The sequence below is a fragment of the Chlorocebus sabaeus genome, chromosome 7 (genome assembly GCF_047675955.1).
Source record: "Chlorocebus sabaeus isolate Y175 chromosome 7, mChlSab1.0.hap1, whole genome shotgun sequence".
Classification (NCBI taxonomy): domain Eukaryota; kingdom Metazoa; phylum Chordata; class Mammalia; order Primates; family Cercopithecidae; genus Chlorocebus; species Chlorocebus sabaeus.
Genome location: NC_132910.1, coordinates 27,691,480 through 27,719,419, shown reverse-complemented (window position 1 = coordinate 27,719,419; position 27,940 = coordinate 27,691,480). Strand labels below are relative to the sequence as shown.

Genomic DNA, 27,940 nt, shown 5'->3' with positions numbered 1-27,940 from the left:
AAGAGCATGCTAAATTATATTTTAAACTATAAACAATTTTTATTTAAATTATGTACTCTGATTCATTCTTAGCAAAACATTTTTTGCATAGTTCAAGTAAGTTTCTAAAAAAATACATTAAAAATAAGACCATCTTAATTATTTTTACTTAGCTAACCTTTAGCATATACTTCCATACCAGCCAGATCCCCCTGCTACTCAATATTTTTGGGGCCTAACTCCTCTCTTACTTCAACTCCTAACTCTTAATCATTGTGAAGTTACCAAACTGAATTAACTTTAAGAATAATTAAATGAATTAATTACATAAAAATTAATTAGGAAGATAAGTCTTCATCTCTCATCATGTAATTCACTTTAAAACTACATTAATTAATATTTGATATTCTGGTTTTTTCTTTCACTTTCCATAGCTAATGAGAAGCTATTCAGTATCATTGTCATCTGTTTATCCAGAGCTTAGGATTTTGTTCATTTCAATCATTTGTATAACAGTAAGACCCTAAAAAACACACAAGGAGCTACCATTAAGAGGAGTGGTGTTCTTCATTCCCTGTAAGAAGGGTGGTCACCCAAGGCTGCTTCCCTGGGACAGTCTCGGTTTACACCTGCTAGCCCAGTGTCCTGTTTTATGAATGCTACCTCTCATCTCCATAGTGTCCCCATTTGGAAGATAAAGTCTATATTTAGTCATCCTACCTGTAAGAGACCCTTAGATAGCCATGCAGAAACAATTTACGTACAGTTCTGTCACTTGTAGTCAGTTTCTCACACCTTAGCTATTTGGAGCAGTAGGTTAGAAGAAAGAGAGTATAAGGAAGCTGCCATATACCTTTATAAAATGAAACCAATTCTATAGGGTAACAGTACGTGGAGGAAAGCTCCATATGGGAAGAATTATATATTGCAACACGAATTCTTCTAGACCTTTGCCCTTCTTTGGGCAACCCCTCATTTTAATTATCACTCCAGCCGGCCACAGGAGGGGGCTGTTTCTCCTTGGTTCGAGCATGGAAATAAGATACCTCAACCTTTATCTAAGCTGAGGGTGGAATTTAGACATGACTTTACTAAAGTCTAAGCCATAGAGAGTAACACGAAACTGTATAATCTCAGTTATAGGTGTGGGTCCTTTACAGCAGTGTCTTCCAAATATTTTCCATTGCTACTCACAGTAAGAAATATAGTTCATCTTATGACCCAATACACACATGCAACTGAAGCAAGATTCATAAAACAATATTTACTCCTATGACATGTGATGCTGGCTATTTTCTCTTCTCTTCAGATGCTGATTTGAAGCTCACTAAATTGATTTCATAATTTATTGGTGGGTTGCAGTTTGAATAACACTGCCTCGTTTTGTAAAACCTCCTTGCATAACCCTTAACCTAAATCCTTGTGGCAATGTTATTTCAACCAGTGCCACCTCTGAGCAACCTTAAGGGACCTTAGACCACTTAAAGGGTACACTCGACAAACAAAAGGTCAGAGAGGAGCATACGCTTTTCTCTGCCTCTCTGAAGCCTGCTTTTTGTGTTCTAGTTTCTTTTCTCAGGACAAGCTTTTCCCCTGATGATTGATAGCAGTCTGGGCAGACCAAGCCTATACCAAAAGGTCATGACCGCACCCTGCAGACAACAGCAGGAGGGGCTGATTTCAGTGCACCATGGGGTGGGAGGGTGCTTTTTCACTTGGGTCTGGTGGCGGTAGCCACTCTGGCAGAAGTGAGAGCTGACATTCTGACAGTGAGAGAGGAAATAAGAGAGCTGTTGTGTTACAGTCCAATATAGTAATGCATATTCATGAATAATCACAAATCATTTTGGAAAAATTAAGTATCCATTGTCTATTGACAAACTTTATGAAAAGCCACCAAAGTACTAAATAAAGCTCAACTCACCTGTGGTTTCTTACATGATTGGTAACTGGTATAGCTTTCCAGTATACTGTTGTTTGGAAAAATTATCCTTTCTGAAGCCTCACCCATTGTTTGCTAATTTGCATTTGGCCCAATATGTAGTATCATGCTGATTTGGACATAATTGGGAAATTTTTTCACAGATACTGAAATATCCATCTAAAATATGTAAAAAGAATTTCTAAGTTTTTATAAGCATTTAAATCTCTGGCATTATAGAAGCACGAGATCCAGATGAATGACTGCAAGCTTTTTACATGAATGTTTTGGAGTCATATAGATACAAACATGATATTAGAATCATTCTCTGATTTTGCTCTAATGTAAATAGTGGCTCAGCAAGAATTTTTGACAGTCTTAAATAGTAAACAGCTAACGGAAATAAGGAGGGCATATCAGCTTCATTAGTTTTAGTAAATCACTGAGATTTATAATACACCACAGTGACCCTAAATAGAGTTGGCACCAAGTTGATGGTTAACTAGACTGTCTTAACAGTAACTCCCTTTGATTTGGTCAGGGAGCACTGAGAGATGACTGCCATGTAAATATAGCTAAGTACACTCTGGCCTAAGGTGACGTTAATTACATGGTGTAGCTGAGCAAGGAAAATCAAACAAGTGAATAACAAGGATTTCACTTGGGATCATAAAAAATTGTATTGTTATAAAATGTTTTTGTTATAATGAATTGAATATAAAATCTAAAAACAAATTATTCTGCTTAATTTTTATTTTCATGCAACTTGACATTGCTAAAGCTTATTAAAACCTTAAAATCTATTTTTCTCTGTTGCTTCAGTGCATATTTCGGTATGTACTATTCAAATAACAACAAGGAAAAATATCAAAGGAAATACTACGTAAAAGCTGTGATTAAAATGAAATTCGTGGCCAGGTGCAGTGGCTTACACCCATAATCCCAGCACTTTGGAAGGCTGAGATAGGAGGATCACTTGAGCCCAGGAGCTTGAGACAAACCTGGGCAACATAGTGGAACTCTGTCTTTACAAAAATAAAAACAAAATAAAAAGTTAGCTGGGCATGGTAGCGTGAGCCTGTAGTCCTCACTACTAGAAAGGCTAAAATGGGAGGATAGCTTGAGGCTGGGAGATTGAGGCTGTAGTGAGCCATGATCACACCACTAACTTTAGCCTGGGCAACAGAGTGTGGCCCTGTCTCAGAAAAAAAAAAAAAAAAAAGGTGAGATTTGTGTGAAAGGAAACTAATAAAAGTGTGTTGATATTAAACATCAACATGTTTTATGAGGGGCAGTATTAGTATTTTCTCATGAGGTCAGATTTCTTCATTTTAAAAAGTGTTTTTATTTTTAAAAATTGATGACATGGCGGTCTAAACAAAACTTTTCCAACTAGGATGCATAAATTAAGAGAAAACTTGTTTTGGAAGTTAATATTTCTCTTCAGATAACACAATTATTTTATGCTGTGAACATAGAAATTGTACTTCAAAAAAAAATGTGAGATGTAGCTTTTGTAGCTTACAAAATGTTTTACTGTAATGCTGTTTTCTATTCTTCTCTTTCCATTTTAGGAGAACCTCCAGAATTCCCCTTTACGAATTTGGACCAGTAGAAGCTGTCACTATTGGCTCTGTAGATTTGGCTTTACTCTTAACTTTCGCTTTTTGACAACAAAAATACCTCATGATCTTGATTCAACGTTTATTTTTACTACTTTGAAAGCAGTTGGGGCTGAATTTTCTATTAAAAAAGTGATGATTTAGTAGCACTGGCTGGAGCTATATACTGTGCAGGAAGATTCTGTGCAAACCTCTGCATAGTTCTGCCAATGCACCGCCATGCTGGCCTGTAGCATCCCTTATTACTCCATAGCTGTGTCTTTTTGAGCACAGAAAAACAGAAACCACCACCACCAACAGACAAACCAAACCTCGTGTGATTTGATATGATTGGCAATATCTCTAAAATCAATGTGAGATTAGAATGAAATCCCAATACTCATTTGTCCAGTGATCCAAACCAAAAAGTGCATTCATAGATGGTGAAAGGGAAAACCAGTGCTACTATGTAAAAATAGAAGAAAAAGAAAAAAATCTTTAATACATCTCAGATGTCAATATTTATTCTGGGTATTTGAAAAGGCTTTTCTTTGTAGTGTTTTTTACAGCTGTTTATATCAACTCAGCTGCTACTTCAATGGTTTTCCCTTTCACTCTCTATTTATCTTTTTAATTGATTAATATAAATGTTTTTACTCTAAAAAGTGAAAGGTAAAAGCAGAGCTATAGCAGCTGAGTCAGTACTGACAACCACAAAACAAATGTTCCTGCAGGGGGCTGGAGGAACTTCTTATACTTAATAAACAGATGGAAAGATAAGACTTGGCTCTTTTCTTTTTCCTTGTTTTTAAAATTTGGTCTCATGTCAAGTTTGATGTTGTGAAATGATTATCCAGAAGTTTTTTTTTAAGTGAAAGCAGACAAAAAAGAAAATCTTAATTTAAGCTTTTAAAGCATATATACAAATTATTTTCTTTGCTCAAGGATAGAAATGGTTTATGCCAGGCTAGGAGTAGAAAACATTTATTTTAATCATATGATTAATTCAAATTGGAAATGTTCTTGTTGAATTTATAGCTCAAAAGACAGGTGGAAAATAAATTATTTCAGCTTTATTAATACTGTTCTCATGGAAAAAAAGTATTAGAATTGAAAGGAACATGAGAGATCATCTAGAATACTCTTTCCAATTATAGATTAAAAAAATGGAAACACAGATAAGTTATGTAACAGAAACTAGACAAGAACCTAAGGTGTTTGGCTCTCTGCCTGATCATGTTGCCTGTTGGATCATGTTCATGTACCCATTCCTTGCCAGGCAAAATGATAACTGTGTAACAGTAACGTTTGTGGTTCTTCCCCTTACTGTATTTACTAAGTGTGTACTGATTTAGTCTTTCCTGATACTAATAAAAGTGAAGAGATTTTATCAACTGATACTGTTCCTTCATTTTTCTTAGGAAGTTACCTGTGTTACAGAGCTTGAATTTTTATGGGGCTTTTTCATTTATTTTCCTATATATGCCCCAAAAGGAGCACAAGAAGTCCTTTTTTGTTTTTTCTAAGAGAGAGTGTCTCACTCCGTTGCCAAGGGTGGAGTGCAGTGGCACGATCATGACGCACTACGGCTTCAAACTCCCAGGCTCAAGCGAGCCTCCCACCTCAGCCTCCTGACTAGCCAAAACTACAGGCATGCACTACCATGCCACACTAATTTTATTTTTATTTTTATAGAGATGGGGTCTCACTATGCAGCCCAGGCTGGTCTCAAACTCCTGGTCTCAAGTGATCCTCCCACCTCAGCCTCCTGGAAAATACTTTATTGGATTATTAGAGTCTAGGAATACATTTTAGACAGTAATCTAATATTTTATGTGTACCTAATTCTTATGAACTACTTTTTATACTTAGCATGCAGCCAGATACAAAGTCAGTTTAGGAATATAGCCAATATAAATATTAAAGATAATATTCTGATTTCTGTAGGTAAATGGGAAACTGATAGTCCTGTATTAGTACTTTCTTAGTCATATATGTATATGTAGATATATATAACTTCTATTATTTGATTATTATGAAAGACAGACACGTGTATATGTATGTATAGATAATATAATTCAATATGTGTTGAATAAGTGAAGATCTTTAAAAATAAATAGTAGTAAAACTAGAAAGTTGTCAAGAAAAAGTTAGTCTTAGTCAAATGTTCTCTAGTTAAGAAAGTTTTATCATAGTACATCATCCAAACCAGGTTTTATTATTGACAGTAGATTGGAAACCTTCTACGTAGACACCTTAAAGGTAAGAAGGAATATGTAGCATTTATGCAGACATGAAAGATTTCCTATTACTAGAAAGTAGATGATAAAATAGTAATGGTAGATACCTAGTTAAAGATAAGGTATCACCATATAACTAAGTATCAACATGTTCTCATTGTTTTAATATCTTATTATCTAATTTATGATATTGTGTAGCCCAGCTAAAATATAAACCCTTAGTCTCCACAGTCTGAGATCGTAGCCTCTTAGCATACACTGAACCTAGACATTAAGAACTATAGAGGCCGGGCATGGTGGCTCACACCTGTAATCCCAGCACTTTGGGAGGCTGAGGTGGGTGGATCATCTGAGGTCAGGAGTTCGAGACCAGCCCGGCCAACATGGGAAAACCCCATCTCTACTAAAAATACAAAAATTAGCTGAGCGTGGTGGTGGGGACCTGTAATCCCAGCTACTTGGGAGGCTGAGGTAGGAGAATCATTTGAACCCGGGAGGTGGAGGTTGCAGTGAGCCGAGATCGTGCCATTGCACTCCAGCCTGGGTGACAGGGCGAGACTCCATCTCAAAAAAGAACTATAGAAATGCTATTAACAGTGATGCATTTTATGGCATGTGTCATAGAAATGCATATTTAAACAGATCAAACAGCTGCCTTGTCGGAATAAAATGCACTTTAACATCCTCTAAAATTGGTACTTTTATTCCCATTTTACATTAATAGTTGAACAAAATGAGGGTTAGAATGGTTAAATAAATTGTCCGACTGTAAATATAAATATATATAAATTCATCCTTTAAAAAGTAGTGAATATAAAATAATGACAATAGCTAATAACTTGTTACCATTCATTTTTTCATATTCGTTGCCTTTTATTACCAAAGCTTTGATATTCTGAAGCAAAATAGCTCTTCTAAGTATAATACAGTTCATTTGTGTAGGCTCTGCTTCATGTTATTTATGCCATATCAAGCTTCCTTTTTTTTTTGAAACAGTTTTGCTCTGTCATCCAGGCTGGAGTGCAGGGACGCAATCATGGCTCACTGCAGCCCTAACCACCCAGGCTCAAGCAGTCCTCCCACTTCAGCCTCCCAAGTAGCTGGGACCACAAGTGTGCACCACCATGCCCACCTGATCTTTAAAAAAATATTTTTTGTGGAGATGGGGTCTCCCTATGTTGCCTAGGTTGGTCTTGAACTCCTGGGCTCGAGGGATCCTCCTGCCTTGGCCTCCCAAAGGATTACAGGCATAGGCCAACCCTCAAGCTTTCTTAAATACCAAATTATAGAACGTGTCTTCACAGAAGATAAATCTTCAATAGTATGAAAACAGGAGACAGATGTATTACGGGCAATTCCCAAATTCAACAGTACTAAATATTTCATTTTGTCTAATTTCCCTGGCTAAATATAGCATAGATTTTCTTTAAAAAAAAAAAAAAAAAACTTTACAAAACACATCACAATACACTTTTTTTTTTTGAGATGTAGTTTCACTTTTTCACCCAGGCTGAAGTGCAATTGCATGATCTTGACTCACTGCAACCTCTGCCTCCTGGATTCAAGCAGTTCTCTTGTCTCAGCCTCCCAAGTAACTGGGATTACAGGTGCCTGCCACCATGCCTGGCCAATTTTTGTATTTTTAGTAGAGATGGGGTTTTGCCGTGTTGGCCGGGCTGGTGTCAAAATCCTGACCTCAGGTGATCCACCTCCCTCAGCCTCCCAAAGTGCTGGGATTACAGGTGTGAGCCATTGCACCCGGCCTCACAATAAACTTTTATTTTTGTTCTCAAAATAATACCATTTGTTTTCCAAAGTCTATATTTTATGTTACTCACTGTCATAATCAGACACTGTTAAATTTGTACTTTCCTTTCAGATAGAAGAGTTGGAAAAGCAGTTAGTCCTTGCCAACTCAGAGCTTACTGAAGCCCGGACAGAGCGTGATCAATTCAGTCAGGAATCTGGAAATCTAGATGATCAACTTCAAAAGCTGTTGGTAAGATTATGCTTTAAAATATGAATAAGACAAATTCTGCGAAGTTTTTCACCAAAATATGTCACAAAACTTGTTTCCTTTATAAAATTACCAATTTGTGCATACATGCAATAGATTATTTTAGACACAATTCAAGTTTTACATATAAAATATAATATTCTGTATACTTAATTTTTTTCTTAAGCAGAGCTATTACAGTATTAGGTGAAGGAGATCTTGACGTTGTCATAGTCTTTCAAGTAGATACCATATTCCATTAAATTGAAGTCATGTCACATGTTCATTTTAAGGCCAAATAACATTCAGAACACCTTCAAATTGTGTACATAGAAATTTGGAATGGACGGTTAGGTGAAGTTGTTTTAAAAGCAAAGGACAGTGTGATGGTGCTCATAATGAAGCAACTCTGTCCTCTGTTGGAGGAACTATAGGATGAGATTTTAGGAAAGGAAATGTTTGGAACCCCCTTTTGTGGTATTAGTGGTATAACAGAATAAATTTCTCGGCTTACCAAACCCCATTGCAGGGAATTGTGCTCTTTGCTGGTAAAGCCATCCTTCGCAGGCTGATAAGGGTTTGATGAGCTGAGGTAAGGATAGAACTGAGAGCTGTGTAGAGAAGCTCTTAACCTTGGCATAATTCTTCAGTTCTTTACCTAACATTTGCATGTTTCTCAGTGTTCTCCTATCTAATTTGAAAATCTTGGAGACTGAATGTCTGAAAGATCCTCAAACCTGGCCTCCCTTTTCATTCTTACCGTCACTGCCCCGCTTAGCCCTTCATTACTCATCGCCTGGAGCACGGCAGTCTCCTAACTGATGTTCCCAACTCCAGTTTTTCTCCTCTTCACTCCTTCCTGTAAAGGGCTGCCACATACATCTCTCTAAAATGTAGCTCCAGTAATGTCACTCTTCAACTCAAAATTACTTTCTCCGTAAAATCAGACACCCTCCCTTTCAGTACTGTTCGTGATCCATAACCCTGCTAACCTTTCCAGTCCTTTCTGTCTACCTGGACCCAGTGCGCCATGCAAACACACAGGCCCCTTTCCTGTCCCTTCTTCCTCATCTCTGCATCTTCAGGTCTAACTCAAATACTATCCTGAAGCATTTTGATCCCTTTAGTGAGATTCTGTGTGTTATTCCTTATCTTTGTTCTTTTAATGAAAAACCGCTTCCAGTTACTTGTGTCTATGTCTTAACTTTCTCTTGGATCATAAGTCATTTGAGCATAGATAGATCTTTGTTTTTACTAGTCTGACTGTAGTTTTTGCTCCTATTCAACACTATGTATTTTTTAAGCAACTGAAAAGGGAGGTAATTCTATTCACAGCCCAGATCCTACTCCAATTCCAACACCAGCCACTATTCTGCCATTTCTCCATTACTTATCATTTTTCCTTTATGCTTTTGAGCATTTCTTTATTATAGGAGCATACTTGATGTGAGGCATAATGTCTTTCTTAGAAAATGCAAGACTTAAAAACAGGACACTTTTAAAATCTACTGTATTTTCCTTTTCCTTATATGTTATTTGAGGTCTAGTCCCTCAAGATAGACTTGTAATGCTAGAAATTTTAAGCAACATGTTAACTTATTTTTCTTGGAAATAATTGCTCTTAAACCATTAAAAAGGAATCAGATTCTAAAATCAAAAGTGTCTGAAATCACATAAAAACTCCAAATATGATATAAACACAATATATTTTATCTTAATTATTTAATAGCAGGGTGGAAAAAAGCATTCCTCTCTTTTTTTAGGCTGATCTACACAAAAGGGAGAAGGAGCTGAGTCTGGAGAAGGAGCAGAATAAGCGTCTGTGGGACCGAGACACAGGCAACAGCATCACCATTGACCATCTACGGCGGGAACTGGACGACCGGAACATGGAGGTGCAGCGCCTGGAAGCCCTGCTCAAGGCCTTGAAGAGCGAGTGTCAGGGCCAGATGGAGCGGCAGGTCAGCAGCGCCTGCACAGGCTGTGCCATCGCCAAACAGTCTCCTCTGGGGGAAAAATATATTTTATGTCTAAATAGAGCTTTTTATTTTTTAACATATATGGACCTAAAATGGCTCCTAAAATAAAACTATGGATTCTGTGAGCAATTTATGAAAACCTGATACTTATTTTTTATTTATTTATTTATTTATTTATTTATTTATTTATTTTTAGATCACACCTCCCTCTGTCACCCAGGCTGGAGTGCAGTGGCACGATCTCGGCTCACTGCAACCTCTGCCTCCTGGGTTCAAGCGATTCTCCTACCTTAGCCTCCCAAGTAGCTGGGATTACAGGCGCCTGCCACCACGCCCAGCTGATTTTTTGAATTTTTAGTAGACAGGGGGTTTCACCATGTTAGCCAGTATGGTCTTGATCTCCTGACCTCATGATCTGCCCACCTTGGCCTCCGAAAGTGCTGGGCTTATAGGCGTGAGCCACTGCGCCCGGCCTACATATATATATGTGTGTGTGTGTGTGTGTGTGTATATATATATATATATTTTTTTTTTGAGACACAGTTTCACTTTATTGCCCAGGGTGGAGTGCAGTGGCACAATCTCAGCTCACTGCAACCTCTGCCTCCCAGGTTCAAGCAATTCTCCTGCCTCAGCCTCCCAAGTAGCTGGGATTACAGGCATGCGCCACCACGCCCAGCTAATTTTTGTATTTTTAGTAGAAATGGGGTTTCATCATGTTGGCCAGGCTGGTCATGAACTTCTGACCTCAGGTGATCCACCTGCCTCAGCCTCCCAAAGGGCTGGGATTACAGGCATGAGCCACCGTGCTGGACTATATATATATCTCCACTAATTAAACTAAATGTGTCAAGCTTTATCTCACTTGTACATTGTTGAAAAACTAAACTCCTATCCAATTGCCTTTTCACTTTTACCTAACAATTGGTAACCTAATAATTGCTTATTTCTGCTGCATAGAAGCATCAAATTATTGGGCAGCCTGAGGAGCAACAGGGTTGAAGGTTTCTAACAGATTTTTTTTGCTTTATTTTTCTCCCGAAAGAGACTTTCCTCTCTTCCCCCGAACCTCAGCACTGATTGAGACTGATGAGTGCATTTCATTCCGGTGCACCCACCAAGAGCAAAACATGGACTGCCTTCTTAATAGCAGTGTACTTTCTGTGCTAGGAATACATGGTTCTGATGCCAGTTACTGCCACAGGGACATAAAAAGCATCCCACAAAAGTGTAAGCTTCTCAGAATGTGAAAGCAAACCAAGGGACCAGTCTTGGCTTAGACCCAGGCAAAGCCATTAACCTACTCTCTGGCTTAACCTGGGCAAGAAGAAAGATGAAAGGACCAACTAGAAGTCAGAATTTTCAGCTTTTCCAAACAAGGATGAGAGAATATGAATGTGTGTGTGGATAAAAGCCATTATTCATTTTTTTCCTCAGAGGTAGAATTAAAGGTAAAGTTGGAGGGAAATTAAAAGTAAAGGGGTAGTTACTGTAAATTCCACCACGCTTCCCCCCATCGCCAGGGTTATCTTAATCTAAATCAGTACAGAAAACATCCACAGAGGAAACTTCCCAAGACCGCGCTCTAGAACACCATTGTGGAGGAGCATTATTTAAGCCCTCTCCACCTTGGTCTAATTAGCATATGTCAGTCTTACATATGTTATAAGAGCTAGAGTTCTGACAGCAAAATGATTGAGTTAATTTAACTAGACATGGTTGGGTACAGTGGCTTATGCCTGAAATCCCAGCACTTTGGGAGGCCGAAGCAGGAGATCACTTGAGGCTGGGAATTTGAGAAGACCAACCTGGGGAACATAGTGAGACCCCCATCTCTTAAAAAAAAAAAAAAAAAAACTTACTAAACATTGCCTACTTCATGATTTCATGCTTTTAAGTTTACTTGTATCTCTCGAGGTTGCCTATACCTATCCTCCCAAATCCATGAAATTCTCTTTTCTTTAACAATCAGATGGCAGCAATTCAAGGAAAGAATGAAAGTCTGGAAAAAGTATCTTCCTTGACTGCTCAGCTTGAATCCACCAAAGAGATGCTGCGCAAAGTAGTAGAAGAGTTGACAGCCAAGAAGATGACTCTGGAGAGCTCAGAGAGGACAATATCAGACCTGACCACTTCTCTCCAGGAAAAAGAGAGAGCCATCGAGGCTACCAACGCAGAGATCACAAAGCTCCGCTCTCGGGTGGACTTGAAATTGCAGGAGCTGCAACACTTGAAAAATGAAGGGGATCACCTCAGAAATGTGCAGACAGAATGCGAGGCCCTCAAACTGCAGATGACAGAGAAGGACAAGGTGATCGAGATTCTGCGACAGCAGATTGAGAACATGACGCAGCTGGTGGGTCAGCATGGACGAACTGCTGGAGCTATGCAAGTAGAAAAAGCTCAACTGGAGAAAGAAATTAATGATAGGCGGATGGAACTAAAGGAACTTAAGGTCTGTAGAGTTTTCTTGTGGTTTAACTTCTGAAATATCATTTCTCTTATCACCAGGTATGACCTGTACTGGAAAGTGGTTCTTGGTATCTGTGGACACCCTGAAACTGTTGGAAGGTGTTTGTTTCTATGTGCATATGTGTGTTTTTGTGAGAAAGTTTTGTGAGAAAGGATAAATTCCTTCAGATTACAGAAGGAATAGATGACTTGAAAACGGCTCAAAATCATGGGTACGAGAGAAAAAAGATCAGAAAATCTATGAAGTGTTTCCTGATACCACAGTTTGAAGTATTTTCTCCCTCTTCAGACACACCTAAATTTGAACCCCGTCTCTCACTGCTTAGTTACGATGAAACACTGGACTATGTGCTGAATCTTGGCTTCTATATCTGATAAACAAAACCAAACCAAAAAGTAAACAAAACAAAAAACCCCCAACAACCTGTTGGGTTACTGTGAGGCTTAAATCAGAAAATATATATCAAGGAATGAGCCTGTTAATAGTTTCTGGCTATTTAATAATTTAAAATTTAAATAACTTAATAATTTAAAATTTAATAAATATTAGTTTCTTTCCCCTGTTTTAGTCTCCTTCTGAACTTTCTCATACTTTATTTGTACCTGGTAAAACCTGGTTCACATTTTATATTGCCGTATCTCTGTGTGTGTGTGTGTGTCTGTGTCTGTGTGAGTGTGTTTATGTAGCAGTGTCTCCTTTTCCCTACAAGATTGTAGACTTCTTCAACCAGGGTACACATCTTATTAGTCTTTGTACCTCCTGCCCCATATTTTTGTGCCTTGCACCCAGAAGGTGCTCGATAAATATTTATCAAAATTTAACACGACTTTATGTTTTTTTAAAATTGATTTCGTAGGATTTATGTCACCTTTATGTCTGACTTGGTGAGGAGTAGGAGACAAATCACATATACTGTAGATGCCTCAATTTCCTGCTTCTAAAAATAGGGCCAACAATAGATAATTATCCATCTTATGGAAATACACAAGTTCATTGCATTAAAGAAATAGAATTTTCTATTGCTTAAGTTTTTACTTGATTATATACATTTTTTTTTTTTTTTTTTGAGATGGAATCTCGCTCTTGTCGCCCAGGCTGGAGTACAGTGGCGTGATCTTGGCTCACTGCAAGCTCCGCCTCCCGAGTTCATGCCATTCTCCTGCCTCAGCCTCCCGAGTAGCTGGAACTACAAGCATGTGCCATCACACCCGGCTAATTTTTTGTGTGTGTGTTTTTAGTAGAGATGGGGTTTCACCATGTTAGCCAGGATGGTCTCGATCTCCTGACCTTGTGATCCACCTGCCTTGGCCTCCCAAAGTGCTGGGATTACAGGCGTGAGCCACCGCACCCGGTGATTATATACATTTTTGAATGGCCAAACTCACCATGAAAAGGGACATAGAAAGGATTCTCAATGGCCAGTCCTACAATGAAATCCTTAGAATAGGTGTGATGCAGGGCAGAGCATATCAGAGGAGAAAGGATGGTTCTACCTTGCTTAGGAAGATCGCTAGTAGATTGCTAGCGTGTTAAAGTTCTAAACTCGAGAATCCCACTCTTATACTCTAAAATTTAACTCAGTTTAATCCTCACAAAACTTTATGAGGGAGGCACTATTATTATCCCATTTTACAGCTAAGGAAACTGAGACACAGAGAGTTTAACTTGCTGGAGAGCAGCACTACCTTGTGGTTTGAACCTAGGCAGCCTAAGTAGATGTTACTGTGTGCAGTGGTTCTCAGTGAGAACCAGAATCACCTGGAAGACTTTTTAAGGCACAGACTGCTGGCCTGCTCCCAGAGTTTCTGATTCAGTAGGACTAGGATGGGGTTCGAGATTTGGTGTTTCTGAACAAGTTTCCAGATGATGTGGATACTGCTAGTCCTGAGAGCATCCATCAGGATCTGTGTTAGTGCCTCAAAGGAATGTGGAGCTCATGACTCGAGGGCCAGTGAAAGCTTCAGAGAGAGCTGGGAACCTGAAATGGGCAAAAACTAGGCAAAGAGAAGGAAGGATGGCGTTCCAAGCCCGGGGAGAAGCCTAGTCCTTAATTTAGCCTAGAGATGGTGTGGGAGATATTAAAGGTTTAGGGGTAGGAAGGAGGGGGTAACATGAAGAAGGCAGTGTTGGAAGCGGATTAATCTAGCATCAGTATGCAGAAGTGGCTTAGAGAGAGTAAAACTAATTTTCAGTTCCTAAATATGGAGCTGGAGCAGCTTCAGGGAATAATTTCCTAGGTAAGTAGAGTTTCACACGGACACAAAGAACATAAGTTTAAAACTCAAGTCCTAAAGCCACATCCACTTCCTTCTGTGATCTGGTAAGAAAAAAAGCTGGGGGAATTGTAGCCCTAGAAGATACGGTTTCTCTCCTGGTTTCTGTCACCTCTTCAGAGTGGGTACTGCACACACTGACAGCAGAGAAGCAGAGTGACTTTTATTTCAATAACTGTGGGCCCCAGAGCTAGACCTTTCTTAAAAACAAATAAATAATAAGACTAAGAAAGGATGAATTCTATCAGCTGGCCTCAAGAGGTGGAACAGGAGCAGCACTCATCCTGTGTGTGTTGTGATGCCTTAGGTTGTCCCAGGGAAATCCCTCCCCATCCCTTACTGCATGAGGCCAGCTGGATTTAGTGTGACAGTTGCCAGGAGTAGCTAGGCAGAGATCAGATAGCCCAGATTAGGGCCCTTACTTCCCAAACCCATCACAGACGGGTAGTGAGACAAGCCTGGAGCTCCCCGCCAATCCTTTTTGAACAGCCAGAAGCTTGTCACGTGGCTATATTTCAGATGTATCACTGGTCTCCGCAGTTAAACTGCTGCTATAGCAGTCAAATCGCATCTGTCAGGATACTAAGGCCAGTAGGGGAATAATTTGGAGAAACAATCTGATGACCAAAGAAAGTCAATTTTTTTTTTCAAATGTCACTTATTTAGAAGGATCTAGGTCAGTTCTGTCCACCAGAAATACAGTGTAAGTGACATATATAATTTTAAGTTTTCTAGTAGATACATAAAAAGAAATGTGAAAGTTAGCAGGCACTGTGGCAGTCCATATGCAAAGTGATGGCAATCCAGACCTGGAGGTTGGGCAGGATTTGGTCAACAGCTGGGTATGAGGGGTGAGGGACAGGGAAAGACATGGCGACTTTGTGAGTTCAAACTTAGACTGGCAACATGGTAGTGCCTCTAACAGAGAAGAGTCAGAAAGGACTATAGGGGAAAGCCCTCTGAAGAAGGAATAGGAATGTTTGGGTCAGAGTCTGCAGAAGCATGCCATGCTGGGGGTTTCTGACAGTTGGAAATGCCGAATTAGAGTTGTTATATTCACATTTCCTACTCTATTCAAAGGACCAGATACTTTCACCACCAAAACCACCCCAGTCTAAGCTCCCACCTCTCTTGTTTGGTCTTCCAGTTGCCTTCTCACTGGTCTGCATGCTTCTCCCCCTACCCCCACACCAACCACTGTTTTCCTTCATACTAGAGCCAGAGTTGTATTTTTAAATCGTTACACTACATCACTCTCATACTCAAAACTGTCCAATGACTTCTTGACTCACAATGAATGCTCAAGTTCTTGCATTGCCTCTAAGCAACCTGATCTTTCCCTTGGTCCCTCTCTGATTTCATCTCCTACTCACCCCAGAGCTCTTCCCAGACTGTCCATGTGGCTTGTCCTTATGCTCCTTGAGCATCTGCTTAGATGTTATGTCATCAGAGAGGCCTTTCCTTGCCAACTGTGGCAGAGTCCCCAAGACTGACCCCAGATTTGATGATTCCCTAGGAGGACTCGCCAGACTCAGCATATAATCATACACAAGGCTAGGATTTATTACAGTGAAAGGATACAAAGCAAAATCAGCAAAATGAAAAGGCACATGGGGCAAAATCCAGATAAGGCCAGGCTGAGCTTCCAAGAGCCCTCTACTAGTAGAGTTATGCAGGACATGCTTACTTCCTACTCCACTCCCTGCCCCAGTAAGACACTGTGACAACACCTGTCAAGTGTTGCTAACCAGAGAAGCTCATTAAAGCCTCAGTGCCGGGGTTTTTATATTGGAGATTGGTCCCATAGGCCCCTCTACCTGGTAGGTATCCAGATTCCAGGCTCCCAGAAGGAAAACAGGGGTTCAGCATAAACCACATTGTTTGCACAAACAGTTTAGGCACCCTGAGCCACTCTTATTAGGGTGGTGGGAACCCTCCCAAAATCCAAGTTCCCAGAAGACAGTCAAGGGCCAACCTCGTAAGCCGGCCTTTCTAAGGAGAGCCCCCAAACTTGCTGTATGAACTCTTTCTGCACACCAGCTTACCTCGAGTAGCAACCCCTCCCTTGCATTCATTCTGTACCCCTCACCAGCTTTTATTATTATTCTTGCCACTCCTCTTACCTGACATATTAAATATTTGTTTTTCTTCTCTTCTTACTAGAGGAGGCCATGAAGACAAAGCCATTGTTTTGTCTATTGCTATCCAGGGCCAGGACTAGGGTAAGGTAAGTCAGGTGCCCAGGTTGGAGGCCCTCACCTGGCTGCCTCACTTGCATTACCCTGGTCATAGCCCTGCTTCTATATCTCTTGCATGTAAAATATTTCCTGCCACAAAGAAGGTTCTTAATATGTATTTTTTGAATGAATAGATAGAATAGGAATAATGAAGGGTTGTTTCAAGCAATATTAGGAATTGACATCTAAGGTTAAAAGAAAGTGAAATATTTTTCCCACTTTCTATTGATGCTTTATAATAAAATACAAATTTAGTGTCCTGAGAAGTAATGAAAAGATAATAAATATAGATGGAATACAGATAGAGGGCAGAAAAGGATATTAAGTAGGAGACTGTTGTCAGATTTTAGGACTGTGTTAGCAGATATCAATTATAACTATACATGTACATATTTTTTACTTCTATATCTATCATTTGTATTTATCCATATATTTAGATTTTAAAAGATAAAAAAGATGCAAAGATCCGGGAGCTTGAGGCCAGAGTGAGTGACTTGGAGCTGGAAAAAGTGAAGCTGGTGAATGCAGGCTCTGAGCGACTCCGTGCAGTGAAGGACATCAAACAAGAGAGAGATCAATTATTAAATGAGGTGAAAACAAGTAGGAATGAATTAAACAGTCTTTCAGGTATGTTGCTTCAGGGCAAATCCTACTAAAAAGTAAAAGTCTTATCAGTGAAGCCAATGTAGACCCTAGCACAATTGCAAAAGAAGGGTGTCTCACTCACATGACAAACATAAATTGTTATGTTGCCCCCATGGAGTTATTCATAGCATGAAATCTCATAGTTCTCATGAAGAGCTTTCACATCTTACACTTACTGACCTTAACTTTAGTCAGCCCTCAGTATACTGGAAATTCTGTACTGAATTTCCAAGAGAAGTGTAAGGTATCCAGAGTCCAGGCTTCCAAAAGGAAAACAGATGTTCACATAAATCACATTGTTTGCACAGTTTTGTGTTTATGAAAGTGGAAACCTTGAGTCCTTTGAGTCAAATAGCTTGATTAGAGGTTTACTAAGTGACATGTGAAAATAGACATGTGAATTTATTGAAAGGAAAAAGCCATGGCTTTACGTTAAACTGTGAGACACTCCAGTTTGTGATTGGTATGTGTATTAGTCCCTTCTTGCATTGCTGTAAAGAACTACCTCAGACTGGGTAATTTATTTCATTTTTTTTTTTTTTTGAGACAGAGTCTCACTCTGTTGTCCAGGCTAGAGTGCAGTGGTGCGATCTCAGCTCACTGCAAGCTCCGCCTCCCGGGTTCATGCCATTCTCCTGCCTCAGCCTCCTGAGTAACTGAGACAACAGGTGCCCACCACCACCCCTGGCTAATTTTTTGTATTTTTAATAGAGATGGGGTTTCACCATGTTAGCCAGGATGGTCTCCATCTCCTGACCTCGTGAACCACCTGCCTTGGCCTCCCAAAGTGCTGGGATTACAGGCATGAGCCACTGCACTCAGCCAAGACTAGGTATTTATAAAGAAACGAGGTTTAATTGACTCACAGTTCTGCAGGCTGTACAGGAAGCATGGTTTGGAGGCCTCGGGAAACTTAAAATCATGGAAGATGACGGAGAAGCAAGCACATATTCACATGGCAGCAGGAGAGAGAGAGAGAGAGAGCACACAAAGGGGGAGGTGCTACACACTTTGAAACAACCAGATCACATGAGAACTCACTCACTGTCACAAGAACAGCAAGGGAGTAATCTGCCCTCATGAGCCAGTCACTTTCCACAAGGCCCCTCCTCCAACACTGGGAATTACAGCAGGACATGAGATTTGAGTCGGGACACTGAGCCAAACCATATCATTCTGCCCCTGGGCCCTCCCAAATCTCATGTCCTTCTTACATTTCAAAACACAGTCACGCCTTCCCAATAGTCCCCCAAAGTCTTCACTCATTCCAGCATTAACTCAAAAGTCCAAGTCCAAAGTCTCATCTGAGACAAGGCAAATCCCTTCTACCTATGAGCCTGTAAAATAAAAAACAAGTTAGTTACTTCCAAGATATATTGAGGGTACTGGTATTGGGTAGATGTTCCTGTTCCAAAAGAGATAAATTGGCCAAAGCAAAGGGGCTACAGGGCCCATGCAAGTCCGAAACCCTACAGGGCAGTCATTAAATTTCTAAGCTTTAAAATAATCTCCTTTGACTCCATGTCTCACATTCAGGGCATGCTGATGTAAGGGGTGGGCTTCCAAAGCCTTGGGCAGCTCTGCCTCTGTGACTCTGCAGGGTACAGCCCCCCTGGCTGCTTTCATGGGCTGGCACTGAGTGCCTGTGACTTTTCCAGGCACACAGTGCAAAGCTGTCAGTGGATCTGTGGATCTACCATTCTGGGGTGTGGAGGACAGTGGCCCACTTCTCATGGCTCCACTGGGCAGTGCTCCAGTGCAGGCTCTGTGTGGGGGTCCCAACCCCACATTTCCCCTCTGCACTTCCCTAGTGGGGGTTCTCCGTGAGGGCTCTGCTCCTGCAGCAGACTTCTGCCTGGACATCTAGGCATTTACATATATCCTCTGAAATCTAGATGGAGACTCCCAAGCCTCAACTCTTGCCCTCTGTACACCCACAGCCCCAACACCACATGGAAGCTGCCAAGGCTTGGGGCTTGCACTCTCTGAAACAGCCCGAGCTGGGCCTTGGCCCCTGTTAACCACAGTTGGAATTGGAGCAGCTGAAATGCCAGGCACCATGTCCCAAGACTGCCTGGAGCAGCAGGGCTCTGGATCCGGCCCACGAAATGATTTTTTCCCTTCTAGGCCTCCAGGCAAGTGATGGGAGTGGCTTCTGAGAAGGTCTCTGAAATGACCTGGAGGCATTTTCCCCATTGTCTTGGCTATGAACATTTGGCTCCTCTTATGCAAATTTCTGCAGCCTTGAATTTCTCCCCAGAAAATTGATTTTTCTTTTCAACTGCATGGTTGGGCTGCAAATTTTCCAAACTTTTTTGCTCTACTTCCCTTTTAAATATAAGTTCTAGCTTCAGGTTATTTCTTTTTTAATGCAAATGAGCATAGGCTTTTAGGAGCAGCCAGGCCACATCTTGAACACTTTGCTGCTTAGAAATTTCTTTTGCTAGATACCCTAAATCACCTCTCTCAAGTTCAAAGTTCCATAGATTCCTAGAGCAGGGGCACAGTGCTGCCAATCTCTTTGCTAAAGCATAGCAAGAATGATCTTTACTTCAGTTCCCAATAAGTTCCTCATCTCCATCTGAGACTTCTTCAGCCTGGACTTCATTGTTCATATCACTGTCAGCATTTTGGTCACAACAATTTAACAAGTTTCTAGGAAGTTCCAAACTTTCCCACATCTTCCTGTCTTCTGATCTCTCCAAACTGTTACAACCTGTATCTGTTACCCACTTCCAAAGCTACTTTCACATTTTCAGGTATCTGGAGAGCAGTATCCTACTTCTCTGGTACCAATTTTCTGTATTAGTTCATTTTTTGCATTGCTATAAAGAACTACCTGAGAATGAGTAATTTGTGAAGAAAAGAGGTTTAATTGACTCACAGTTCTGCAGGCTGCACAGAAAGCATGGCTGGTAGGTCTCAGAAAACATAATCATGGTGGAAGGTGAAGGGGAAGCAAGCACATCTTCACATGGTAGCAGTAGAAAGAGAGAGAGAGTGAAGAGGGAGGTGCTACACACTTTCAAACAACCAGATCTCATGAGAACTCACACACTATCACAAGAACAGCAAGGGGGAAATCCTTCCCCATGATCCAATCACCTCCCACAAGGCCCCTCCTCCAACACTGGGAATTACAATAGGACATGAGATTTGGGTCAGAACACAGAGCCAAACCATATCAATATGGTATGAAGTATCATGTACTTCATAAAGTCAGAAGTTACTGAGCATTTACTATGTGCAAGACACTGTGATAGAACTTGGAAACCCCACAATGAAGCTCATAGTCTAGTGGGGAGATAAACCTAGATAAACCAGTGTTTGAGGCACAATGAAAGTTATTGAGTACAAAGATAGCACAGAGGATACAGAATTTACCTCCTGTAGGGAGTGACGTCTGTACTGGGCTTGAAAGAGGAAAAGGAATTCGGCAGGTGAAAAAGAAGTGCAAGGGACATTCTAGGCAGAGAGAACATTATGGGCAAATGCATGAAGCCATGAAATATCAAAATGTGACCTGAGAAGTATTACCTGGAGCAAAAGTACAAATGAATGAGGGCTAAGAAATAAGGCAGAATAGATAGGTAGAGCTGGGTAATGTGGAGCCCACAAAGGATATTAAGTAGGAGATTTTTTGTCAGATTTTAGATGGACTGTGTTAGTAAGTAAATTAGAGAAAAGAAAGGCAGACCAAGCAGTTAAGGAGGATTTTTGCAGTAGTCCCAGATAAATAGAATGAGGACTTGAACTAAGGCAGTGGCAGTGAGAATGGAAGGAAAGAATTAAGAATATTTTTGGAGGTTAAATCAACAGGACTTAGTTGTTGCAGGGATTAAGTGTAGGTTTCAGGATTTCAGTTTGTGGTATTGGAAAATCAGTCTCAGCAACTGAGAGAGGGAACCAGAAGGAAAGGCAGGCTTGAGGGCTGGAGGATGAGATATAGTCACTGTGAGGCAGTTGGTTTCAGGTAGCACGAGGACATCTACATGGAGATGTCTGGACAAAAGGAGCTGGAGCTTTGATCCTTTTACATATAAATCTAATCATATAAGTAGATACATATAAATAAATGTGTGTGTGTGTGTGTGTGTGTATACTCTAGTATATCAAACGATGAATTTGTGCCAGGTATTTTCATAGATACTGGAGATAAGTCAGATAAGACAGATGGCAGCCTCAGGTTATTTGTAGTGTCATGGAGATTCATCTACCAGCAGATGGTGGTTTAAGTCTACTCTAGTGGACATGGTCATCCAAGAAGAAGGTTTAAGATGAAATAACTGCAAACTAATTACAATGTTTGGGAAAAAACAATGAGTAGTAAGTGAGTAAAGGAGGAATAGGATCCACCCAAGCAGATTAAAAAGAAAGAGTCATATCCCTGGAATTGTGTATGTACATTTCATTTCTGTAACAAAGGAAGATGTAATTAAATGAGTTATCTTCCAGTTCTAGAATTCTGTGATCATTAATTACAGATAAAATGTACCTATTAACAATGGGATAGAAAAAGTAACCATCTGTTATTGATTATCACATTATATAGAGGAGTATGAAGTCTTAAAAAGGAATTTCCGAAACAAAAGTGAAGAAATGGAAATGACTACAAATAAGCTGAAAATGCAGTTAAAATCTGCACAGTCTGAACTAGAACAGACAAGAAATACATTAAAGTCAATGGAAGGATCTGATGGTCATGGTATGCTCTGTTAGATGTAAAATTTTTCTTCTGTTTTTAATTTAATGGTCTAAATTCGTTAAAACACAAACCCAAATACATTACCTACCACCTCTTCACAGTGCTAAATGATATGAGAAATATACAATAGTAGGTATTGATGATGGATGTTATGTAGCAGTAGTTAATTGTTTTTAGGGAAATTGCCATGGAGTTAATTTAATCCCTAAACTATCTGAATCTTTCCTTTCCTGTGGCTATTTCAGTAATTTCTAACAGATCTCAGTATCTATTAATGTCAAGTAATTATTTTTAAGGATATAAATACAAGTTACCAGTAATTTCCATTCAACCCTTTATTTTTCAACATGTACATTATATAAACTGTAGGTCTGTGGCTAGTTGGCAGTTCTTGATTCCTTCACTGTGATAAAAATGAGAAGGAATCCTGGAAATTGAATTGTTAGGTGAGGGGACTCTTCTCACCACCTATACTTATTCCCCTTTTACCTTGCTGCCCATACTAATGCAGAGAGATAAAAAGGTTATCTTCCAGTTCATGTTATTCATATAATTGTTGACATGACCATATTAGCTGACCATAGGAATTAATATTTGTCTAATTAAAGTGTACATTTTCCCATTTCTCAATATTTTTTAATATCAGAAGATTTATTTTTGTGCTCACTTTGGCAGCACTTATACTAAAATTAGAACAATATAAAGAAGATTACCATAGTCTCTGTGCAAGGACGACCACAAATTCTTGATGTGTTTCATATTTTGTGTGGTTTGGCCCTTTACTGGTTAACACAGATAAACTCGTTGGGTTTGGAGAAGTCGCTCGAGAGGTCTTTTGGGGTCTGCTGTCCCTACTCCCCAGACAGCAACCCTGCCTTACTGTCGGGCATCTTCACAACCACCCCAGGGACATTACAATTATTAAGTTAGCCAGAGAACCCTTGTATTCTCATTCAAATTCTTGTTTTTATTTTTTAAAATCAACTTTAAATTAAAAAAAAAACATTTGTTTGAGAAAATTACCTTTCAAGGCCAACCATGATCCACTTAATCAGCCCATAATTCTTCAAAGTGGTGAGCAAATGATGTCAGACTTTTAACCTGTTAATAAATCAACATACAGTCCCTGTTTTGACAGTTTAGATAGAACTATATCTTGTTAATGAGAAGTCAGACCTTTCATTCTGATGGCTTGTTTATAATGAATGGTATATTTTCATTTTTCTTTTTAACCTCTAAGTTATAGCCAGACTGGACTCTAAGCTGTGGCATTTTCAGTCCGTTTTCCTCAGCTGACTATATGAAAAAAAAATCAGATATGCTTATGCTGGCAGTTTGGCTACTGAGATGGTAGTGAGTTCCAAGCACATGACAACAATCATGAGACTAAAAATTGGAGGGTTTGTGATATCATGGACCCTTTAAAAAGATACACTAGATGTCTCATGCAGTATTTTAAGTATGAGTTTCTGGAAAAATCATTTTAGTAATAAAACAATATATGTTATTCTTTATGTGACACCTCCCATATCTATACACACACATGTATTATATATTATAAATTTCTCTACATGTGTAAGTATGAGTTTAGTCAATGTTATTACTGGAAAGATGGCAACGTATCATGGTCAATGAAATTAATCCCAGTGGCAAAAACCCTGTAAAACATGATTGTATGTATGTTTCCCAGCTAAAAATCTCTAGTATTAGTTAAAAGTTATTATATTCCAATATTATGAAAACCAAAGACATTTGTCCATGATCTTTTCCTTGAAACTGCCCAGATACCTTGGAGGATCTTACTTGTCACCTTCTCATAAAGTTTAACCATCAAATTACCATAGTCTCTCAAACTTAAGAACCTAAGGCATAGTTTGCCTCTTTTTTTTTTCCAGCTATGAAAGTGGCAATGGGGATGCAAAAGCAAATCACAGCCAAAAGAGGTCAGATAGATGCCCTTCAGAGCAAGATACAGTTTTTGGAAGAGGCAATGACAAATGCAAATAAGGTGGGTCACTGTCCTCAGAATGGGGAAACCAACATGTTCACTCACGGACAGACCACAAGGCAGAATAAGATGAAGCAGAGATGCAAAGTGCAAGGGGAAGAGGAAAGCTTATTTCTAGGTGACAGAACAAGGGAAAAGTTCCTAGAAAAGCATTTGAGCAGAATGTTGAAAGACAGCTACTATTTTAAACATGGGGGGGCATGCCCAAGATGGCCGAATAGGAACAGCTCCAGCCTCCAGCTCCCAGCGTGAGCGACACAGAAGATGGGTGATTTCTGCATTTTCAACTAAGGTACTGCGTTCATCTCACTGGGGCGTGTCGGACAGTTGGTGCTGGTCCACAGGTGCAGCCTGACCAGCAAGAGCTGAAGCAGGGCGAGGTATCACCTCACCTGGGAAGCACAAGAGGGAAAGGAATTCCTTTTCCTAGCAAAAGGAAAGTAAGACACACAACACCTGGAAAATGGAGTAACTCCCACCCTAATACTGCGCTTTACCAAGGGTCTTAGCAAATGGCACACAAGGAGATTATATCCCACACCTGGCCCGGAGGGTCCCACACCCACGGAGCCTCCCTCATTGCTAGCACAACAGTCTGAAATCTAACTGCAAGGCAGCAACGAGGCTGGGGGAGGGGTGCCCACCATTGCTGAGCCTTAAGTAGGTAAACAAAGCTGCTGGGAAGCTCGAATTGGGTGGAGCCCACCACAGCTCAAGGAGGCCTACCTGCCTCTGTACACTCCTCCTCTGGGGACAGGGCATAGCTAAACAAAAAGTAGCAGAAACCTCAGCAGAGGTAAACGTCCCTGTCTGACAGCTTTGAAGAGAGCAGTGGATCTCCCAGCACAGAGGTTGAGATCTGAGAACGGACAGACTGCCTGCTCAAGTGGGTCCCTGACCCCTGAGTAGCCTAACTGGGAGACATCCCCCACTGGGTGCAGACTGACACCTCACACCTCACACGGCTGGGTACATCCCTGAGATGAAGCTTCTAGAGCAAAAATCAGACAGCAATACTCGCTGTTCAGCAGTATTCTATCTTCTGCAGCCTCCGCTGCTGATACCCAGGCAAACAGGGTCTGGAGTAAACTTCAAGCAAACTCCAACAGACCTGCAGCTGAGGGTCCTGACTGTTAGAAGGAAACCTAACAAACAGAAAGGACAAACACACCAAAACCCCATCAGTACATCAGCATCATCAAAGACAAAAGGCAGATAAAACCACAAAGATGGGGGAAAAGCAGTGCAGAAAAGCTGGAAATTCAAAAAATCAGAGCGCATCTTCCCCTCCAAAGGAATGCAGCTCATCGCCAGGAACGGAACAAAGCTGGACAGAGAATGACTTTGACGAATTGAGAGAAGAAAGCTTCAGTCGATCAAACTTCTTAGAGCTAAAGGAGGACCTATGTAACCAGCACAAAGAAACTAAAAACCTTGAAAAAAGATTTGATGAATGGCTAAGTAGAATAACCAATGTAGAGAACTCCTTAAAAAAAACTGATAGAGATGAAAACCATAACACGAGAACTATGTGACAAATGCACAAGCTTCAGTAACTGATTTGATCAACTGGAAGAAAGAGTATCAGAGATTGAAGATCAAATGAATGAAATGAAGTGAGAAGAGAAGCGTAGAGAAGAAAGAGAAAAGAAAATGAACAAAGCCTCCAAGAAATATGGGATTATGTGAAAAGACCAAATCTACATCTGATTGGTGTGCCTGAAAGTGATGGGGAAAATGGAACCAAGTTGGAAAACACTCTGCAGGATATCATCCAGTAGAACTTCCCCAACCTAGTAAGGCAGGTCAACATTCAAATTCAGGAAATACAAAGAACACCACAAAGATACTCCTCAAGAAGAGCAACTCCAAGACACATAACTGTCAGATTCACCAAAGTTGAAATGAAGGAAAAAATGTTAAGGGCAGCCAGAGAGAAAGGTTGGATTACCCATAAAGGGAAGCCCATCAGACTAACAGCAGATCTCTCGGCAGAAACTCTCCAAGCCAGAAGAGAGTGGGGGCCAATATTCAACATTCTTAAAGAAAATAATTTTCAACCCAGAATTTCATATCCAGCCAAACTAAGTTTCATAAGTGGATAAATAAAATCCTTTACAGACAAGCAAATGCTTAGAGATTTTGTCACCACCAGGCCTGCCCTACAAGAGATCCTGAAGGAAGCACTAAACATGGAAAGGAACAACAGGTACCAGCCATTGCAAAAACATGCCAAAATGTAAAGACCATCGATGCTAGGAAGAAACTGCATCAACTAATGAGCAAAATAACCAACTAATGTCATAATGACAGCATTAAGTTCACACATAACAATATTAAGCTTAAATGTAAATGGACTAAATGGTCCAATTAAAAGACACAGACTGGCAAATTGGATAAAGAGTCAAACCCATCAGTTTGCTGTATTCAGGAGACCCATCTCACATGCAGAGACACACATAGGTTCAAAATAAAGGGATGGAGGAAGATCTACCAAGCAAATGGCAAACAAAAAAAAAAGCAGGGGTTGCAATCCTAGTCTCTGATAAAACAGACTTTAAACCATCAAAGATCAAGAGACAAAGAAGACCATTACATAATGGTAAAGGGATCAATTCATCAGAAAGAGCTAACTATCCTAAATATATATGCACCCAATACAGGAGCACCCAGATTCATAAAGCATGTCCTTAGAGACTTACAAAGAGATGTAGACTCCAGTACAATAATAATGGGAGACTTTAACACCCCACTGTCAACATTAGACCGATCAATGAGACAGAAAGTTAACAAGGATATCCAGGAATTGAACTCAACTCTGCACCAAGTGGACCTAATAGACGCCAACAGAATTCTCCACCCCAAAGCAACAGAATATACATTCTTCTCAGCACCACATCACACTTATTCCAAAATTGATCACATAGTTGGAAGTAAAGCACTCCTCAGCAAATGTAAAAGAACAGAAATTATAACAAACTGTCTCTCAGACCACAGTGCAATCAAACTAGAACTCAGGACTAAGAAACTCAATCAAAACCACTCAACTACATGGAAACTGAGCAGCCTGCTCCTGAATGACTACTGGATACATAACGAAATGAAGACAGAAATAAAGATGTTCTTTGAAACCAATGAGAACAAAGATACAACATACCAGAATCTCTAGGACACATTTAAAGCTGTGTGTAGAGGGAAATTTATAGCACTAAATGCCCACAAGAGAAAGCAGGAAAGATCTAAAATTGATACCCTAACATCACAATTAAAAGAACTAGAGAAGCAAGAGCAAACACATTCAAAAGCTAGCAGAAGGCAAGAAATAACTAAGATCAGAGCAGAACTGAAGGAGACGGAGACGCAAAAAGCCCTCCAAAAAAATCAATGAATCCAGGAGCTGGTTTTTTGAAAACATCAACAAAACTGATAGACCGCTAGCAAGACTAATAAAGAAGAAAAGAGAGAAGAATCAAATAGATGCAATAAAAAATGATAAAGGGGATATCACCACCGACCCCACAGAAATACAAACTACCATCAGAGAATACTGTAAACACCTCTATGCAAATAAACTAGAAAACCTAGGAGAAATGGATAATTTCCTGGACACTTACACTCTCCCACGACTAAACCAGGAAGCAGTTGAATGCCTGAATAGACCAATAGCAAGCTCTGAAATTGAGGCAATAATTAATAGCCTACCAACAAAAAAAGTCCAGGACCAGACAGATTCACAGGCGAATTCTACCAGAGGTACAAGGAGGTGTTGATACCATTCCTTCTGAAACTATTCCAATCAATAGAAAAAGAGGGAATCCTCCCTAACTCATTTTACAAGGCCAACATCATCCTGATACCAAAGCCTGGCACAGATACAACAAAA

At 40.0% G+C, this 27,940-nt stretch overlaps 1 protein-coding gene and 1 non-coding gene across 7 annotated transcripts in view; both read left to right on the top strand.

Moving 5' to 3' along the window:
- The window catches only part of CCDC158 (coiled-coil domain containing 158), a 116,103-nt gene that overhangs the window by 41,509 nt on the left and 46,654 nt on the right, over nt 1–27,940 (top strand). For all 6 annotated transcript variants that reach the window (XM_073017417.1, XM_073017419.1, XM_073017418.1 and 3 more), the window contains 6 exons: nt 7,621–7,740; nt 9,501–9,698; nt 11,689–12,171; nt 17,137–17,326; nt 21,897–22,049; nt 23,945–24,057. In XM_073017417.1, coding sequence (XP_072873518.1) covers nt 7,621–7,740; nt 9,501–9,698; nt 11,689–12,171; nt 17,137–17,326; nt 21,897–22,049; nt 23,945–24,057 — 1,257 coding nt within the window. The remainder of the gene's footprint in view (nt 1–7,620; nt 7,741–9,500; nt 9,699–11,688; nt 12,172–17,136; nt 17,327–21,896; nt 22,050–23,944; nt 24,058–27,940) is intronic.
- LOC119623983 (U6 spliceosomal RNA) lies at nt 22,709–22,814 on the top strand. The gene has a single exon (XR_005240084.1). It is a non-coding gene; the product is annotated as a U6 spliceosomal RNA (small nuclear RNA).